Source organism: Vanessa cardui, chromosome 12 (genome assembly GCF_905220365.1).
Source record: "Vanessa cardui chromosome 12, ilVanCard2.1, whole genome shotgun sequence".
In the NCBI taxonomy this organism is placed as follows: domain Eukaryota; kingdom Metazoa; phylum Arthropoda; class Insecta; order Lepidoptera; family Nymphalidae; genus Vanessa; species Vanessa cardui.
The window spans coordinates 11384974-11405305 of record NC_061134.1 but is presented as its reverse complement, the minus strand read 5'-3'; the positions used below and the strand labels follow the sequence as shown (position 1 = coordinate 11405305).

The following is a 20332-nucleotide window of genomic DNA, read 5'->3' as shown; positions in this document are numbered from 1 at the left end:
ATCTATAATTAGACACGAGATCATCTGCAACAACATCGCATTATTCAAATTCATGATCAATAGCTTGTTGTGCATTACTGTATTATTGAACTTTATTATAAATACCGAAGCAAATATAGAAATATCATTCATGTTGTACAAGTACTCTATTTCTGTCACTAATTACTTCAATAATCAGCTAAAAAAATAATGACAACTGAATATAAGTTATATATTTTTAATGATACTTCGCTGCAATGATTAATCAAAACAGCACTTGTAATCAATGCCAAATGAATTAAAATACAATCACATCCTCTTAGAAGATAAGGTTTAGTTCTTAGCAGTTCTAAGTTTTATTTACGAATACTGTTAAAAATATAAACTAAACCCGCACAAACTTTTCAGTGGTGCTCTTCGGGTTAAACCATTTTCCTGTCCCGTCAGACACATATGTGTCACCATTTTCCTGACCCATGAGACACAAGGTTATTGTTTGTGTCTTTTAGGACAGAGTAGTTAGATAGATTCTCTTCTGTTCATTTAATTTAATTTATTTTATTGTCTTAATTGTCTTTAATATTAAATTAATCATTACATAGTATAAAACAAAGTCGATTCTGCTGTCTGTACCTATGAATGCTTAGAAAATTCAAATTACGCAACGGATTTTGATGCGGTTTTTTTTAATAGATAGAGTGATTCGAGTGGAAGGTTTGTGTATATAATACATGGACAATATAATAAAGAAACACTGATAATGTTAGATGATTCTAAGGTGATGTCGTAAATTAATAAATTCTATAGAATATTTAATATCAGTATTGTACCCGTGCGATGCCCTGGGGGATCACTAGTAACTATATAAAAAGTAAGGTGAAGTACCCATGAACAATTTCCATGTGAAATACAACAAAACTAGATCAAATATAGCCGAACAAATATTATTTCGGGCTTGCTTCGTGTTTGGTAAACATTGGCTTATCAAATGCACAGATAAGGCGATAAGCTGAATTTTATATTCGAATATATAGGTCGATTATACTGGGATCATTTTCGGTTCACGGCAATTGCGTCAGACAAACAAGACACGACTGATAAAGACAACAGGCTCTTATGCAATCAAATAAAAGTCATCAATTATAATAATGCGCGCAATTTTATTCCATATGAGGTATAGTTTGCGAACTAGAATTCTTTGAAATAGACATAAAACGTTAAACACGCCGCCATGCAGCTGCGTACATTTACATAACCTGATGAAGTGCAACAGCTTGCAATAGGCACGCACCATATTAAGCTTCAAGTCCTTTGATTTAGAGATTAGTTTCGATTGCGTTAACAGATAAGTTTATTGACATTGAAACCAATTCGCAATAATCCAAGAGCTATAATTATTTCCGCAATCAAATGAGCTAGTAAGAAGGATCAACACACGTGGAGTTTATCGCTTTGTGTTTTTACTACGAGCGAGCATTGCAAGCCATTGTACACGTATGATTTTCATTCCATGTGTACGGGCTTATCGTGATGTATACAATTAAAAGTTTCATATTAAAATGTTAGACGAGTTAAATGACTTTAAATTGTATACAAACTATTTTCTATTTATATTTTCACTAAAGTTTTTTTTTTATTTGAAGGCAGAGATGCACTTTGGGTTATATATTACCTATGATCATAGGCAATGGAACTGTATCTTCTATAAGCTATTTGTACACAGTCAATACACATGTAAAAAAAAAAAAACTCAGGTAATCACGGGTTCCCAGGTAATGTCCGCTTATGCCTGTAAATTACACTAGCTTACAAATCCTTCAGACCCGAATACAGCAATATAGAATATTCCGAGTAGGTCCGACGATGTCCTAACTAGAGAGTTGGTCTTGTTGATAAATAACAAAATGCATAGCGAATACACAAGTTGCGAGTATTCGCACTGCATATTATTTATTCTATACCCTAAGGGTCGCCCTAAAAGAAAGACTTTGTAGATAGATATTGAAGACGTGCGCCAATGGTTTTGTTACATCGTGAAAGTGTCCACTTACTGATATGAGTTTCCACAAAAGACAGTATAACAATGTTAGTATTAGTTGAAGTTTTATAAAAAGACGATGAAAAACTTTCACATTTTATCGTAAATTTTTGTATTTTTCGTTAGATGATCACCACTGACCATCTATGTAGGATATCACCAACTTTGGACTAAGATAAGTTAGTGTGTTTATATCAGCTCACATTTCTTGGTGGTAGGGCTTTGTGCAAGCCCTTCTGGATAGGTACCACTCATACTACTCATCAGTTATTCTAACGTCAAATAATAGTACTCAGTATTGTTGTGTTCCGGTTTGAAGGGTGAGTGAGCCAGTGTAACTACAAGTAACTAGAAGGGACATAACATCTTAGTTCCAAAGGTGGCACATTGACAATGTAAGGAATAGTTAATATTTCTTACAGCGTCATTGTCTACGGGTAATGGCGACCACATACCATCAGGTGGCCCATATGCTCGTTCGCCAAACCATATCATAAAAAAATTCTTCAAATGGGAACAACAATTAGAAGTATTGTTGTAGGTAGAATATATAAATATAGGGTGGTACCTACACCGACAGGCTTGCACAAAGCCACTACCACCAAGTATTTTCTACGATATTCAAATAGTACATAATTTTTTTTATGTAAATTACTGTGAACTTTTATATTAAATCGTGTAAAGTTACGATGTATGCGAGATTGTTTAGATAGTTGTGTTTGATATTTGTTACACGTGCACTGGCCGACACGCTGATACGCCACAGCGCAAGTTAACCAGTATCCGAGCGTATGTGGCGCAATGTCTAACTCATTTTCAACCGACTTCCAAAAGGAGGAGGTTATCAATTCGTCTGTATTTTTTTTTTTTTTTTTTTTTTTTTTTTTTTTTTTTTATGTTTGTTACCTCATAACTTTTTACTGGGTGGACCGATTTTGATAATTTTTTTTTTGTTTGAAAGGTAGTGCTTCCCGTGGGGTCCCATTTTTTTTATTTTTTTTTCCGATGATGGAATCCATGTGAAAACGACATAAGTCTTAAATTTGCATTATGTATATGCGCGACAAATAGGTGAATAACTGAAAATCACGTTAACCAATTTTGATAATTCTTTTTTTATTATAAAATATATACTTCAAGGGTAATTTGGTGAAAGTTTGGTAAGGTTCTGAGCACAGGATCCATGACAAAGTAACGGAACGGAAGGGAACGGAACAATTCTGAGGAGCACGTTAGCGATACTCGGTCGAATCTTTTATTTATAGGTTATTTGGATATTTGAGTCACCTTCCGTAATGTGGTTATGTTTATGTAATTATCATAGTCGAATATTATAATCAACTAGCTACCCACCCCGGCTTCGCACGGGTGCAATACTGATACTAAATATACTACAGAATTTGTTTATATACGACATCACATCGCAAACTTCTAAAATTATCAGTGTTTCTTTACTATATTGTTCATGTATTATATACACAAACCTTCCCCTTGAATCACACTATCTTTTAAAAAAAACCGCATCAAAATCCGTTGCGTAGATTGAAAGATATAGGGACAGAGAAAGCGACTTTGTTTTATACTATGTAGTGATGGAACTCCTATACGGCTCGCAGTTAGGGTGCGATATGGGGCAGAATTTCTTACTATCTTTAATCAAATTTTGTGTATGTGATGTGATGTCATATGATGTACGAAATATAGTTGGTCTTTTTCAAAGTTTTTTTGCTGAGTTCGATTACAGCTCTTTCGAGGGATCCTTGTAGTTTACGCCGCGTGACGTATTAAATCCGCATTTTCGAAAGTCTATTTTTGCTTTATTCGCAAGTTTCCTTTGAAATTGTCCTCGAAGTAGTTTCTGACTCATATAAACGGAACGCTTAATCTATCCGTATTAAAAAAAATAGTTAGTCAACATCAGCTTCACTTAAAATCAAAAAATAAATAAAATTTTTACAAAAAGAAAAACCGACTTCAAACAAAACACTATTTTAAAACAAATTAATGTGCACGAAAAAGTAATAAAAATAATTGCGTATTCAACATATTTTTTAGAGTCTTCCTAAGTTAAATGAAATGAAAAATATTAGACTACTTAAAAGTCGATTAACGATTATATCATGTAGTTATAATTATTGTTATATTTGGAGTCGGTGTCAGCCAATAAAACCCTACAGTATATCTATCAAAAAACAATACGAGAATACTTTAACAAATATGTTTTTTTACAAATTACCTTTTACACAATAATATACTGGATCAATCAAGGGGCTCGTATCGCTTCTTTCTTTTGATTGTTGGGGCAAGGGCACCGTGGCTGACACCGACAGTATCCGAGCGTATGTGGCGCAATGTCTAACTCATTTTGTTAATCTGCAAGCGATTGTTTAACGTAAATTTATGTCTGAGCCGAAATTGGCCATTTGATGATTTACATGGTTCTCAACGGAATCATGTAGATTCAAACCCAGGCATCACTAAAGATTTTAAGGCCTTGATGTCTGAACAGCTCATGCGCTTTATAAGGTCCAAAAAAGGTGTTCATAGAAAGCCATCTCTTGTCGGAAAAGATCGTAAAGAAACCGTTATGATTCGTGTGAATTTTTCCACATCTAAATATAACCCGTAAGACAGGGTATCGCGGTGATATTCCATCACAAGCCTTCTTTATAATACTTTTATCGAGCCAAAAATTCCAAGAAATTGTAATATTTTATTTCACTATTAATGATAAAAAATGTGTGTAAAATTTTCAAATATTACTGGATATTTGGGGAGATCGGATATCTGCGCAAACCATTGAAACAAATGTGTGTGACATTATACTAGAATTCTTTAAAAAAACACCTAATCATTTAGTTACTTAAGCTTATATTTCATAAACTAAATATCATTTTCGATTCATTGTACGCGAAACTATCAGGTTTATGATAATACACACTAATTAATCGGATTACTCAAAGGTGCAGTGACGCCCACGCCTTGACATTTAAGCATTCAACAGAATTGTACATTTCAAAAGTTTCTCGAATTTGCAGACTATAAACTATCGTTCATTTTTCAAGCATATGTGATACAAATTTTTGAAAACGAAATAAATGACAGTTCATCTCTTTCTTTTAAATTCATGTTTAGATTTGAGAAGTTTTTTTGCAGGTTATATATCTGATAGTATGGTACAACAACAAAAGTCTGTAAATTTCCCACTGCTGGGCTAAGGCCTCCTCCCCTTTGAAGAGAAGAAATAAAACAAAGATGAAGAGTAGGTTTGGAACATATTCCACCACACTGTTCCAATGCGGTTTAATGGAATACACATGTGGCAGAATGTCTATGAAATGGGACCCATGCAGGTTTCCTCACGATGTTTTCCTTCACCGGCGAACACAAGATGAAATATAAACACAAATTTTCGGAGTTAGTAGAACAGTTTAATATACGTTAGAACAACAACACGAAAACAATGCCTTTTAATAAACATGGCCTAAAAAGGACGATAAATTCTCTGACATACTATATCACATTCACGATAATTTATAAGAGTTAATGCGTCGTCATAAAACGTTGTCAGCGTGTCATAATACAAATTGTGATGTTTCTTGTGACAGAACTGATCCTCTGCTGATATATGACATTATTATCATAGAAGGATAAACCATAAAAAGCTTATTAAAACAATATAGAAAATTTTATTAAAACGTCCCTCGTATATTGCGTGTTTTAATCCTTTTGTGAAACAGACAATCTTTTCGACACTGGCGCCTTCTCTTGGCAGCCTCCTTTAACGGGTAACGATCTGGTTTCTAATGGACTACTACGGGAGCTTAGTTAGTATACTCAAGGGTTCCAAAAGCATGGAATTTTGGATCTTTCTTATCGGATTTATTTCTGGTCTGAGAGTCTAGACTTCTTTCTCTATCCTTAAATCCATTATTTTTTATCTTGCACCAGAGTTGGCAAACGACCGATCCTCTACCGAACTCCTCATTGGCACATGGTAGATAAGGCTTCAGCCCAACTGTTAGTGTGAGTTATGTACAGTCATAAGAAAACCTTCGTCAGTTTTAAAATTCATTCCCTGATCAAGTCTTAAGCTCTTAGTACCTTTTAAATCTAAACATCAAATCATTGCAAGGCATTTTCAATCAGTAAAGCTGATTCTCGCTCACACTGAGCACACGAAAATAGATCTTATCACCTTAAGATGATGAACCTTTTCTTACCCCGACGATTAACCTGAGAAATAAAATTGTTCTAACACAAAACTCTATTCCCAAATAATAAAACATTTATGAGAATGTCGCGCGCATACTGACTGCGGTATTTTAATTAACGTAATTATATTAATTTCTTAGTATGTATATACGTATATCAGTATATACGAATAAATTATATATATATAGTAAATTAATTCTTCATTTCTGGTAACAGACCTTGATGAGTGACCAGCGCTGCATACACTTTAATAAATTAATGTTATGGTAATTAAATAATTTATAATCATTTGTTTTGGTATAAGGCTTAGTGGTAAAGTGATGGTAACAAATATGTAATATACACACAACATATATATGTAACATACGAATAATATGATATCAAGGATGATTGCCTTTCTATGAATACTTTATATGGTTTTAAGGATTTCAAATGGTAACGAATGAACGTTTCGAGAAATATAGGAATTAACGTCTTTATAGGAAAATATTTATAACTTCTTAAATAAGAAAGAGGAACTAGATTTGTCATTTCATCTATATATAGTCGAGATGGTTCAGTGGTAAGGACACGTGGGTCCAATCAGGCAAGGATCACTGAATTTTCATGTGCTTAATTTTTGTTTATATATTATTTCGTAGTTAATGAAAGTCTTTCACATATGTAAGCAAATATTGGCTTTGGAACAGCGTGATGGAAGAACTCTCAACTCTTTTCCTTTCGCCCGGCATTGGAACAGGTGTAGGCTGTTATTTTATTTAATTATTTCATCGCTAATTGTATTATAGGCGCTGGTTCTAATTAACGTTATATTTGGTGTTGTATGGAGAATATATAAATGTTACGAAACTGAAATTAAGCCGATTAAAGTCGCCTCTCACTCAATTTGTTCCCAATCGGCCGTGAACGATATTCAACGGAGCGAAATTCGAAGTAACGGACTACGACTTAGAACAATTTTGTTGAAATATATTGTGAATGTATTTCTAATTGTTTTGGAAAATGTTTGGATGAATTTGGACGTAACCTATATCTATAGAGACCTGGAGAACTTGTTACAGCGTAGAGTCTAGAATGTGGAATTGTTACATCCGTATAGCCGATTGAGGGTATAGAAGTACTCCTGCTGAACATTTGTGGACTATAAGATGCCTAGCATAGTTAGTCAGTCTCCCTTTAAATTTGCGATGTCATGGTTGAAATCGATTAGATGACATTACCATCAATTTTGGTTCCTGGCATCATCAAAATCGAAATAATTGAAGATACAGAGATATGTGTCTTTTAAATATAATCACAATACCTACACTAACACTGTACGAACGGCGTAGGCTGATTTATTAGAAAAAAAACGTTTTCTTGCCTCTGTCTTCTAATTCTATGCTGTTACTACCAACAAACAAATCATATCTTTATTAGCCAGGAGTTTCAAGATCCTTTGATTCCGAAGGTGCGCTATCATCTATACCCTCGTTGATTACATAATTCAATTTATTCTACTACTATGTTTCCCAAGTTAAGAAACACATATTAATAACATTATATTAAACAAAATAAACAATAATGTTTTTCGTTTCGTAACACCTACGTTTTAATTTAATCTAGTAAATGTTTTAGTACTTACGTACTATTGCAAAATCACACTTAAATGTATGTTTTATTATGATTTTGATCACGAATTGATTGAGCACAAGTAAGGTCCTTGAATGATTTAGAAATGATTGCTCGGATTGAAACATGATCTTGATGTACGTATTTGATTCACTATTGCATATTGTCCTCACAATCTTATGGTACCTAAACACACTCAACTGTAATGACATCTATTCTTATTAACCTTACATTAAATATTGATTGAGATTATTGTTTTTTTTTTTTATAATTTCGTTCTTACAGTCTGTACGTCCAGTCAAAAAAGGCACAGTAAAAAGGTTTTATTTAAGTAGACTAAACAGTCCACTAGTGTAAGCATTAAAACAATTCTAATTCAAGTTAAAATTACTAACTACAGCAAACTCAATGCTTACTACTTTTTACTAATTTAAATACATACATATACTACATATACCTACATACCACATCTAGTCCCACTTGCACTTAGTTGTTGGGATAATACAACTAAACCTTCATAGTACAACATCTCGCCTTATTACATCCACTAGAGAAAGGAGGGTTGTTTCGTTTTGCTCAGAGGATCGGAGTTATGATTCAATAGGGAAATGCTAGCATTTTTACCTTATTCTATTCGTCATGATTTTTATTGTAACAATTTTTAATTTTTATTTGTATATAATTAACGCCTTAATGATAATAACTTCAACGAGTATATGCTGTTACTGCTGGCTTTTTTACCGTCTCCCTGCCAGTCACAATTTTAAGCGTTTACGTTGACGATAAATTTGAATGTTAAAACGTTAACGCTATTTCATGAAGTTACCTCTAAATCCTTTACGTTCTTCTCTTTTTATATTTAACGTTACGAGATTTCACGTGTAAATTCGTTTTAAGAATTCATAATATAAACTCACAGTAAACGAATCCGATCCAGCAAAGACGTGGTCATCTTTGGAGATATTTACCTGAAACATTAAGAATAAAATAATTAATTTTATTTGTTCACTAGCTGTGCCCTTGTACGCGTTTGAATTAAACAAAATATTATAGCCTAAGTTAAACCTTATTATATGAGTCATTTACCTGTGAAAGTCTTATCAAAATCGGTTCAGCCGTTCCAGAGATTAGCCGGGAAAAACAGACAGACAGACAAAAATCGTAAACAATGTTATTTCGGTAAATGTAACCTGTATACATATGCATTGAGTTAATAAAGGGCTATTTTAATATTACAAACAGACAATCCAATTTTATTATATGTATAGATTTAATTTAAAAGTGATTTTACTTCGAATGAAATTTCGAATTACCAAAGTACGTTACCATGGTAGGGCCTCACCGCTCAGAGTGCTTTGTTAACAACACTCCTTCAAACTGGTCGAGAGTTCGCAAACTTACTAACCATTTCAAAGCCCTGGATTTTAGAATATATATTCACTCAACCGTACATATTCGAAAACGATCTATGTGCTCACTATTTCTGATACCGTTTGGAAATTACGCTGGTAAATGACTTTTAAACTTCTCAAACGATTCACTTCGGTATTTGAAAAAACGAAAACGAAATGAGTTGCTTACTTATTTGAAGTACATACATAATTTATTTATGTATATACTTTTTTTTTTATTTATTGGCATTTCGAAAAAGTATCTAATCTATGTAAGGTAAAGTGAAATGATTTAACACTTTTTTATATGAACACCAGGCCTAGTATGGACGCCCAGTCAACATGAGCCCACACAGCGCCAGGACTCCCAACCTCAAACCATCCTCCGAGCCCGACCTCCGAGTAGCCGGATTACAGAAGACGCCACGCTCCCAGTCAATTAATATTTAAATATTAATATTTATTTAATTTATGATTAACATTCCTGAATAGTGAATGCCCTTTTTCTATGAATTCGTAGTTATAGTTGGTACGCACCAAAAAAACTACAAAGAAAAATGTTCAAATCTGGTACATAATACAACAGTGGCAATGTATAAATTTATTTATAACACATAATTGTAGGTTTTTATGTCATATACATTTATATTTAAAAAAAAAACATAGTTATTGGTATGACAACAAAGGTTTTAATGCGGGTGGTCATATTTGCCCGTATTATTAACCTCTGTGGGAGGCGAGGGGACCCCCGTCAACTCGCTCGCTCACAAGTCAGCTGTTCCTGTGTAAACAAATGACTTATTGGAATCGATGCGTGATAATATCGTCGTCGGGATTTGTTTACTTTTTTTTTTAGATATGCCAGCCAGTATAAAGTATCACATTAATCAATTGTATATCACCTCTTTTAATCGAATTTGCTCAGTGAGGTTCGATGAATCAAATGTGAATATTGAAAAAGTATTTAAAATAAAAGAATCATATCTTAATTGAAATTAGAAAAATATATTTTGAGATCTCGCAACATAGAAACGAACTTTGAAACATTTCTTTTAAGATTCAATATCTATGTATCTTTGCATTTTCTAGACATTTGAATCACCTTGAATTGGCACTGTATCAACACAAATTAATAGTTCGAACTAATACGTAATAATTATTATGCAGGTCTTGTTTTGTTTACACTTGCTATAAAGTACGTAAATCACATGCAGATAGCTGAAACTTACGAGAGATACGAATACTATTAATTGTAGGTATAGTACGACACAACTTAGATGACGCATCGGCAAAATTCGTAAAACCGATTAAATCCGAATTAAGAACGCTATCCCAAATTATCAATATTTATTTCTCATGCGAATATGATCTTTGCACAAACGTAATAACTTGTAATATCATATGACTTAATATATTCGTCAATTTGACACGTCGATTTACATGCACTTGCTTTCTCTGACGCGAGAATCTATAACGACGAATAGCGTCGAATGGCGCGATAGGGAGCTATTTCAATTGGTTGTGTAAATCGGCAGTAATCGGTTTTATTTTCATTCCATTGCATTTTCCGATGCTACATCTAATTTGTGTCATACTATATGTATCTATAATTGCAATAGATGAAGCGTTTTAGTATCAACACTATTAGTATCAATAAAATAATCCTAAAAAACGTGTCAAATATTTGATCGATAAAATCTTGAATGTGTGCGTGATCTTTATTTGTTATACACACATAGTTGATTTACAATTTCACGATTATTGAGTACTTTATAACACACTGTATGTTTTCTTATCAGCTGGTTCTAGTTCAACCGGTTTAAAATGTGGGTCGAATGTCTTCCTGATTGTAACGCTCGGGTCGTAAAATAATATAAACTTGTATATAGTTACGCGTTTCGCTCGTAGTCGTATAGGCTCATTGGAAAAATAAACATACATATTATAATTAAATAATTCTGTCATCTATACTAATATTATAAATGCGAATGTAACTGTATGTTTGTTGCTCTTTCACAGTCAACAGAATTTAATTAAACATGGTATCAAGGAAGATTGAACTCCAAGGAGGGAATTTTCTGTGTAACAACTACCGACCCTAAAAACTCTAGCGGAGTTTGATAACTCGTTACTACTAAATGTACGGCCAATTTAGTGTTAGTTCAAAATCTTAATTTATATTGTAAAGCGACGTTATCACGTCTTAAGCAATCAACAAATCATTTAAGTTAAAAAATGCAAAAGCTGAACTAGAAAGTCTTTTCTCTCTCTCGCTCGCAGGCCGATGCTATTATTAAATATTCGATTATATTAAAAAACTCAGGTATTTGTTTGAAGCCTTGAATTTGAAAATTTGCTAGTACAATTTGAAAAAATAATATGAGTGAGACAGCGAGCAGCTAGTTATCATACAATAGAAGAAGACGACATTATTTTGTCAGTCTTTCTGAAATTGGTTGAGTACATCTCGATAAAAGCTGATGTGAACTTTATTATATAATAATAATATTTCAATGATCTACATGTACGACGTATTATAAATGGAAAGTTTCTGTTATTTGATACTCAATCACGTTTGGACGGATTCTGATAAAAGGATTTGTATCATAAATGTATGAAGCTCAGGCTAGGTCGATGTATTCTATAGAGAGCTAGTATTCTAGAAATTCACTAGTAAAAACATTTGAAATGAAAACTCTTTCAAAAAGTTACAATAGTTCAGAATAAAAACAGAGGTTTCGTGGTACGTTGTAAGTTGTAACAGACATATATAAACATAGGAAAAACAGTTCCGGTAATTTTACCCTGCTTATCCATTTTTCTATTACATGTGTGTTTACATGTGTCTATTATATGTGTTGATGAGAATTCTTTTGAGTACGAATAGAAATTTCTCAAAACATATCTTTTTCTAAAATTTTAACGAAATTATAGCACATTTCGGCCAGAATACAAAACATACATTAAGAAAGCACTCACATCGATCAATGAAATCATTAAACCAGTAATTAAAACATCTTCATTAAATTTCATATAACACACGATCTTATCTTTCAATAACTTTACTTTATAATTATTTAGTAAAGGTGAATGTTTATTAATTAAATTACTTAAAACTTCGTAAGCAAATTGAAAGTTGAACCTCTCAGTATCTGTAGATGTTACGAAGCTTATTTGCGTATATTATAGAACTATTGAACTTTATGCAAAGTGTTGTATTATCCTTAAGTAAACCATTTCAATCCCATTCGTTCAATACCTAGTCAAAGGTCATTGAACTCGTGTCATACGTCAGAGGTCGAGGTTTTATTTTGATACAGTTTCATTCTTGACTTAAGTTTCGATATTTTTAATCCGAATATAATTCAACTAGCGACCCGCACCGGCTTCGCACGGGTGTAATGATATGACACGATAGTTGAAACTTCTAAAATTATCAGTCTTTCTTTACTATAATGATCATCTCCTTCTCGAATCACTCTACCTATTAAAAAAACCGCATCAAAATCAGTAGCGTAATTTTAAAGATTTAACCTGGCTTTCACCCAGGAGGCTCGGGTTCGATTCCTGTTACGGGAAATCTTTTTTATTACCAGTTGAAACTTAGCTGATATATGTAATTTTGGATATCCATATCCCATTAGTTTATCTTATTGTTTGATTCTCTAAAATATAATAAAAAAGGGATATAGGGACAGAGAAAGCGACTGTTTTATACTATGCAGTGATATTGAATGAAAAACAGATAGTTGTGTTTTGTTTTTATTAATTACTAGTTATTATTATTTTTATATTGGAAGGGTATAAGGTTACTGAGTTATTTCATTTGTTTGTATAAGGTGTGGATTGCATGGTTTTTAAAGAGAATACCGATGCATTATTGAGGCAATATTGTACCCAAGAGGAACCTTTTCTCTCGGTACCATCTTCGAGACGGCACACTTAAAGAAATAAAACTAATCTAAGCCAAGTCTTAAGTACTCTTAACGGTATTACTTTTAGAGTAGTTTATACGGGAAAGAGTTTTGTAACATTTGCATAAAGAACATACTATTCAATAGAACGATCGTTTTAATGTGAAAAGGATACTCGAATTATTATGATTTAATTTAATCATTTGATACTATGAGTTGTATAGAGTATGTGACTCTCGTATATGGGGCAGCCGTGTTTTTAAACTAGTCGTGCCCGCGACTTCGTGCGTGTTTGAATTTTAAAATTAAAAAAAAAAAAATATTACTGTAGCCTAAGTTACTGCTCTTTACATTAGCTTTTAACCAGTGAAATGCTTATCAAAATCGGTCCAGCCATTCCAGAGATTAGCCGACACAAACTGACAACCATCGAAAAAAATGTAATTATAGCATATGTACCGTATTTAGTAAAAGCGTTATTATTATTACAAACAGACATTCTAATGTTATTGGATAGGTATATAGTTAAATATTTTTTTATAGAGCTTCTAAAGTATTATTTTATTTTTATACATTTGCTAGGCACTTCTTTCATATATTTATGATAATGTATTCGTGTAAATAATAAATATGAAAGTGTTTTATACGTCATAACTCCACGCCTCAATTGTTACACAAATCAGCTTTCCAACTTGACACACACAGACAAACATTAACTAAGATTAATGACCGTTTCTATGTCTATCCGTATCAATTTGCAATTGAATAAATAAGTAAAAGTCGAGATGGCCCAGTGGTTAGAACGCGTGCATCTTAACCGATGATTGCGGGTTCAAACCCAGACAAGCACCGCTGTTTCATGTGCTTAATTTGTCTTTATTATTCATCTCGTGCTCAGCGGTGAAGGAAAACATCGTGAGGAAACCTGCATGTGACAAATTTCATAGAAATTCTGCCACGTGTATTCCACCAACCCGCATTGGAACAGCGTGGTTGAATATGTTTCAAACCTTCTCCTCAAAGGGAGAGGAGGCCTTTAGCCCAGCAGTGGGAATTTACAGGCTGTTGTTGTTGTTGTTGTAGTAAATAAATTCTGTTTAAAGCGAAACCCACGTAAGCAAAACCACGTGCAAAAATATATTGAGAAACCAGTGATGTAACTTTCTTCAAAATTTCGACTAACAATTATTATTATGATCAGAACCCTTTGTTTATAAATCCCACGGTTTCGTTCTATTGTACGATGAACGCGCAAAAAAGTTAATAATTCACGGTCAGTTATTCAAACATTATTTAAGTTAATTACAGTACGGTATCTTAAAACAAAAGCAAAACATACTTTGCAGAACTCTATGCATAAAAATATACATATAAATTAATTATAACAGTATTATAACTGTATAAATCTTTATGAACTTTAAAAACATTTTAAGTTAAATGTATTATTGCGAAACAGCAACAGGGTATATAAAAACACTGTTGTTGAATTATATGTATTTGATTCCTGGGTTACTTATTATTATAGAACAACAAAATATAAGATTTTATAGAGAACTAGTGACTAGCCCCCAGCTTCGCACGGGTGCAATGCTGATACTAAATATACTACAGATTTTTTCTTCATTCTTTGATATACTGTCCATATATTATATACAAAAACTTTCCTCTAAAATCACTTTCTCTATCAAAAGAACCGCATCAAAATCCGTTGCGTAATTTTAAAGATATAAGCTAACATACGGACTGACAGCGATGATTAGACAGAGACTTAAATTTTGAGTATTTTTTGCAAAGTAGAGTCGCACTGCGAATACAATTAGCGATACTTTAACATCGTTATTTAAATCGTCCAATCGAACCAATAAAACTGCCGATGATCGATTTCGGTGTTAGTAATCAGTTGCAATCTCTAGGTAGTTATCTCATAATCCGATTGCACGCCAAATCCGGTGTTCAGGTTTAGGACCAAGGGATTTACACAAACAGCGTACTTATACTCTGTAAATGCGGGATTATAAACGAAATTCCACGAATACATAATCACCACTTCATGTATTTATATGAGCTTCGAAATTGATACTCGATTAAGACTAAACTACGTTTTAGCAGATGTACTTATTCCCTTTTGGATCTAAATTATAAACCGCAATCTCGATGATATTATTCGTAACTATGGCTTTTATCGATCAAGTCCTTAATAGTATAAAATACATTAAAAAATTATATACTTTTACTTTTACTTGGCGGTAGGGCTTTGTGCAAGCCCTCTGGGTAGGTACCACCCACTCATCAGTTATTCTACCGCCAAATAAGAGTACTCAGTATTGTTGTGTTCCGGTTTGAAGGGTGAGTGAGCCAGTGTAACTGCAGGCATAAGGGACATAACAATTTAGTTCCCAAGGTTGATGGCACATTGACGATGTAAGGAATAGTTAATATTTCTTACAGCGTCATTGTCTATGGGTAATGGTAACCACTTACCATCAGGTGGCCCATCTGCTCGTCCACCGACCTATACCATAAAAAATACTTATAAAGAATAAACATATGTCCAGCTCAGACGTCTGCAACGATTATATTCTAAAGCGTTTGAACGTGATGTTTTAGTTTAGTTTCTCCAGTTGATTTATCGCAATGCGACATAGTCCTTGAACTTTCTAGAAGTTCAAAGAACAAGGTAATATTAAAAAAAGCAATAAAAAGCCAATTACACGAATGTACGTTTTATAGTTGTAAAGGGTATTTATACCACACGGGTTTTATAGAGCATTCTAAAATGTGACAGCGTCATGAGCGTACTTAAAATATTTCAATATCATTGACGAAATCCTGACATTATTTTTATTGTGGTCACAGATATCTCGATACCTGATTATATTGCTTATCATGAATAAGCAATATAATCATCATCTCTTTGTTTTATTTATGTAGATAATAAAATGTCGTATAGGTTTTAAAATTGTTTAGTTAATTAAAAAGCTATGGTAAATTTTAAAGGAAATTATGTGTATATCTGTAATGGTATATAAGATATAAGAATTTGTTTTAAGTATATTTAATTTTTATAATATGTGAAGTTGATGTACCTATAAAAAAAATCACAGAGTTTCAATATAAAAAGCGATGTTCTAAAATTAAACCGTGGACTAGAAACGTCACAGAGTCCAGTCATTATAGGCAATTTGAAATGTAAATAAATTGAGGAAGCTGATTTTTGGATATGTACATAGAAATTACATATAATAGGGTACTGTTACACGAAACGTTTATGTAAACAGCGTTATTGTTCTGAAACGAAATCAATATATAAATGAGTTTTATTAAAAATAATTTATTGTGTCAAAGTTGTAAAATGTTTATCATAATTTATATCTGAGCTACAGACGTTAATGAAAATTCTAATTGGGCTGGTTGTACAATTACAATGTATAGAAAGATTTTGATATATTTTTTTTTAATATGTCATGTAAAGATCAATCAATAGAAAGTAATTAAAGAATGACACATGACGTAACAAATCACGTTTTATTTCAAACATCATACGATAACGTGGAAAATTGTATTCGACTATATTTCCGTAACGTGCGAGTGCGTGCGAATCGAATGAGGTGTTAATGAACTCGAACGAATATAGTTCGGCTTATCTCTGAGCGTTCACGTGAGTAGATTATAGGTTATCAACTGCTAAATCAGTAGCGATTTAAAAGTTTAATTCAATAATAGTCTGTACTAACTTTGTCGTGAGTAGCGCACGTGGTATTGTACGAATAACTTCCGGAATGTACAAATGATTGATCAATCATAAGACTGAAGCTAGACATTTACAAAAACACAACTTTGTTTTCTATTTAACTTAATAACGAAAATATTAGGTAAATGTAGCTTTGCTTGTAAATATTCGTGTATAGTCGGTTACATATACGACTTCTTCGAATTGCTTCGTATTTGTGGCGCCGGAAATACGTGCGAGTTTTTGTACATTCGTAAATAGCTTGCAACGTATGCGATTCCCTTGAACTCTGTCGGACTTTATAGCATTTTTGGCTATATAATAAATACGATACGACTTTGCTGGACTTACTGATTTCTTATATTGATTGATTATCAGGGTTTTCATTGTTTCCCGTTAAGCCGTAGGTACTATCAAGCGAAGGGTCTCGTTAAACCATTTCGTATTTTATCATATATTATTGTATAGAAATAAAAGTATATCATCTTTCTTAGTAGTAGTATGATCTATTTGTAACATTCTTACTATTGCAAATTTATGATATGATGACCTCGACATAAATAATATATACATACATATACCCACACTATTAAATGGGCTGATTATTCTCAATGCATGGGTAAATGCAATCATATTTTCAATCGGGCTATTACAGTTCGAAAAAGGAACTTCTAAGTCTTTATAATCTGAAAACTTAATAACTTTCATAACACTAATTTTCATAGAACTCTCTGGCTCATAATGTTTCCTGCATGTGAATTTTGTTAGATGCAATGTCTAAATGCCATTCCATTTTACTGTACAACCTGATAACAAGTTTAGCAGCTAAATGGAACTGCATAATAACATTTAAGTTCGCAAATTGTGTCAGGTACAGACCTATAAATATTTTAATAAAATTTATCTTGTTGACGACTGACAGTCACGATATAATATTCGTTGAATTATCTTTTATTAGAAATTTTAAAAGCAAGATCTGTGTGTAACAATATCATTTTTTATAAATATTTTTCATACATATTTTTGATGGTATAGATTGGCGGAGAGCATGTGGCCCACTTGATGGTAAGTGGTCACCATCACCCATAGACAATGACGCTGTAAGAAATATTAACTATTCCTTACATCGTCAATGTGGCTCCAACTTTGGGAACTAAGATGTTATGTCCCTTGTGCCTGTAGTTACACTGGCTCACTCACCCTTCAAACCGAAACACAACAATACTGAGTACTGTTATGTGGCGGTAGAATGAATAAACTGATGAGTGGTACTTACCCAGACGGGCTTGCACACGCCCTGCCACCAAGTAAATATCAAACGACTAATGTATATTTTGATAGCATATTTTAATATGAAAAAATCGTTATTAGTTTCCTTTACTTGATATTAGAATTTTATTGAAATTTTTCTTATCAAATATTTCAGATTTTTTTCCATGTATGGGGAAAATACGACTTAACGACAAAGTTTAATGTGTAAGTACCAATAATTTATTTTAGTTTATGCCAGTATACCTGTAACCTGAGACGAAGGAATATATATTACTTACATGTACATTATAAAAAAATATAATTCGATTAATTAAAAAAAATCAAGACTTACTGACGTACATGTGTGCTAATTGGATTTATACAGCTACACAAACAACGTGTATCAACGCGGACAGTATGGTCAAGTAAAGTATTTTTATTTTCTTTACTTCATAATGTTTTAGTGGCAAGAGGGCTCTTATGTCATTGGTCCTTTTTTATAATAAATATTATATCTAGCCCCGATACGTTGTCATATTGACGTGATGATAGATATAATTACTGAGGCATCAAGGAATTTATTGTTTAGTATAACTTTGCCTATTAATAAATTAAAATTTGATGCTTAAGAACTAGCGCGCACTGGTAACTTTTGTCACGGTCAATATGTACAGATGCAGACACAAATGTCAACTAATTGTCACGTCGTAAAGTGCGCGCACCTCCATACATATTCATGGATTCGACAAGAGTGACGAAACCGTCACCGTGACAAAAGTTACCAGTGCGCGCTAGTTCTAACGTTGCATAGAAGACACTAGTTGTCGCCTGCGGATTTGCCCGCGTTTTTGGGGTTTGGTTGTCATGTGTTAGGTAAAAAACGTAACCCATGTCCTTCCTTGAAGTTAAAGTTTGCTTCACACCAAATTTCATCAGAATCAGTTCATTGGTTTGGTCGTGAAAGAGCGACATACAGGCAGAGTTACTTTAAAATTTATAACATTAATATAGATTTTACACCTATGACAGATTATTACCTACAAATGATAAGTTAGAGGAGTTTGTTTTAGTAATTCAATTGCTCATATGATAAATTTCATACTTAGATTTCTATCTTAAGAATATTTCGATGATTTCCTAAGCATGTTTTCATATATTTCTGTGCTAGACTGCCTTTTACTTTTCTACTTCAAACATTTTTATTAAAAGCTTATATAAAATCTATGTGTAAATTCATCAAAGGCATCATGATATCAAACATGATGATATTTTTATTTCTATTTTATCAACTCTTAAATATAATATTTTTCTTATTCCTATAATAAATTCAATACTTAATTATTGAAATAACTATAGTTCTATATGTAGTTATTTTCTTTTTTTTATTATTTTTATTTTTAACTTATTTTTCTCTTTTTTAATTTTTTAACATGTGGGCTTATTGGCGGTTTTTTTTATAATGATACTTAGTTTTATGTGTATTGTTGTTGTTATTTTTGGTATTTTTTTCCATTCTCAGTCTCTTTAATGCTATATGTGTGAACTGTTATTGGCCCGATAGTTATCAAGTATTTGTTAATTTGTTTATCAACGGCTTTATGTTCTCCAATTAAATAAATATATATGTATAGTTATTACACTTATAAGTGTGTGATTACACATTGAATAGTCATGTACTTAATTTGAGTTTATAATTCGTCTCGTGCTCGGCGATAAAGGAAAACAGCGTGGTGGAATATGTTCCAAACCTTCTCCTCAAAGGTAGAGGAAACCTTAGTCCATGAGTGAGAAGTATACAGGCTGTAGTTGTTAATTACACACACATGTACAATTCACTTACTATACAGTGATGTCGATGACAAGATAACGGGTATGCTACTAAGTATAACCTACTATAATGTGAACGCACTGTCAACTATGGCAACTAAAATGTTTTATCCATACGACACTGATACACAGGCAAAAACTGTATTACTAGGAATATTACATAACAGTATATCAATCGTTGTTAGATAGTCAGGTAGTAATGTATCGTATTGCCCAATATCGAATCGTAGACATAATAGGCGGTATTACTGGTGAGGGAAGGCCCGAATAATTCTCACGGTGTTATAATATATACTAATATTATAAATGCGAAAATTACTCTGTATCTCTGTCTGTCCGAACGAGTCGAGATGGCCCAGTGGTTAGAACGCGTGCA

General features: G+C 32.7%; 1 protein-coding gene across 9 annotated transcripts in view; it reads right to left on the bottom strand.

Annotated features, from left to right (window-relative positions):
• Positions 1 to 20332, bottom strand: part of LOC124534504 (protein yippee-like) — a 103810-nt gene that overhangs the window by 25934 nt on the left and 57544 nt on the right. For 2 of the 9 annotated variants that reach the window (XM_047110419.1, XM_047110420.1), the window contains exon 2: positions 8761 to 8811. The exons of the other annotated variants lie outside the window; for them this stretch is intronic. In XM_047110419.1, the coding sequence (XP_046966375.1) occupies positions 8761 to 8795 (35 nt within the window). In that variant the 5' untranslated portion in view covers positions 8796 to 8811. The remainder of the gene's footprint in view (positions 1 to 8760; positions 8812 to 20332) is intronic. 9 annotated transcript variants of the gene reach the window in all.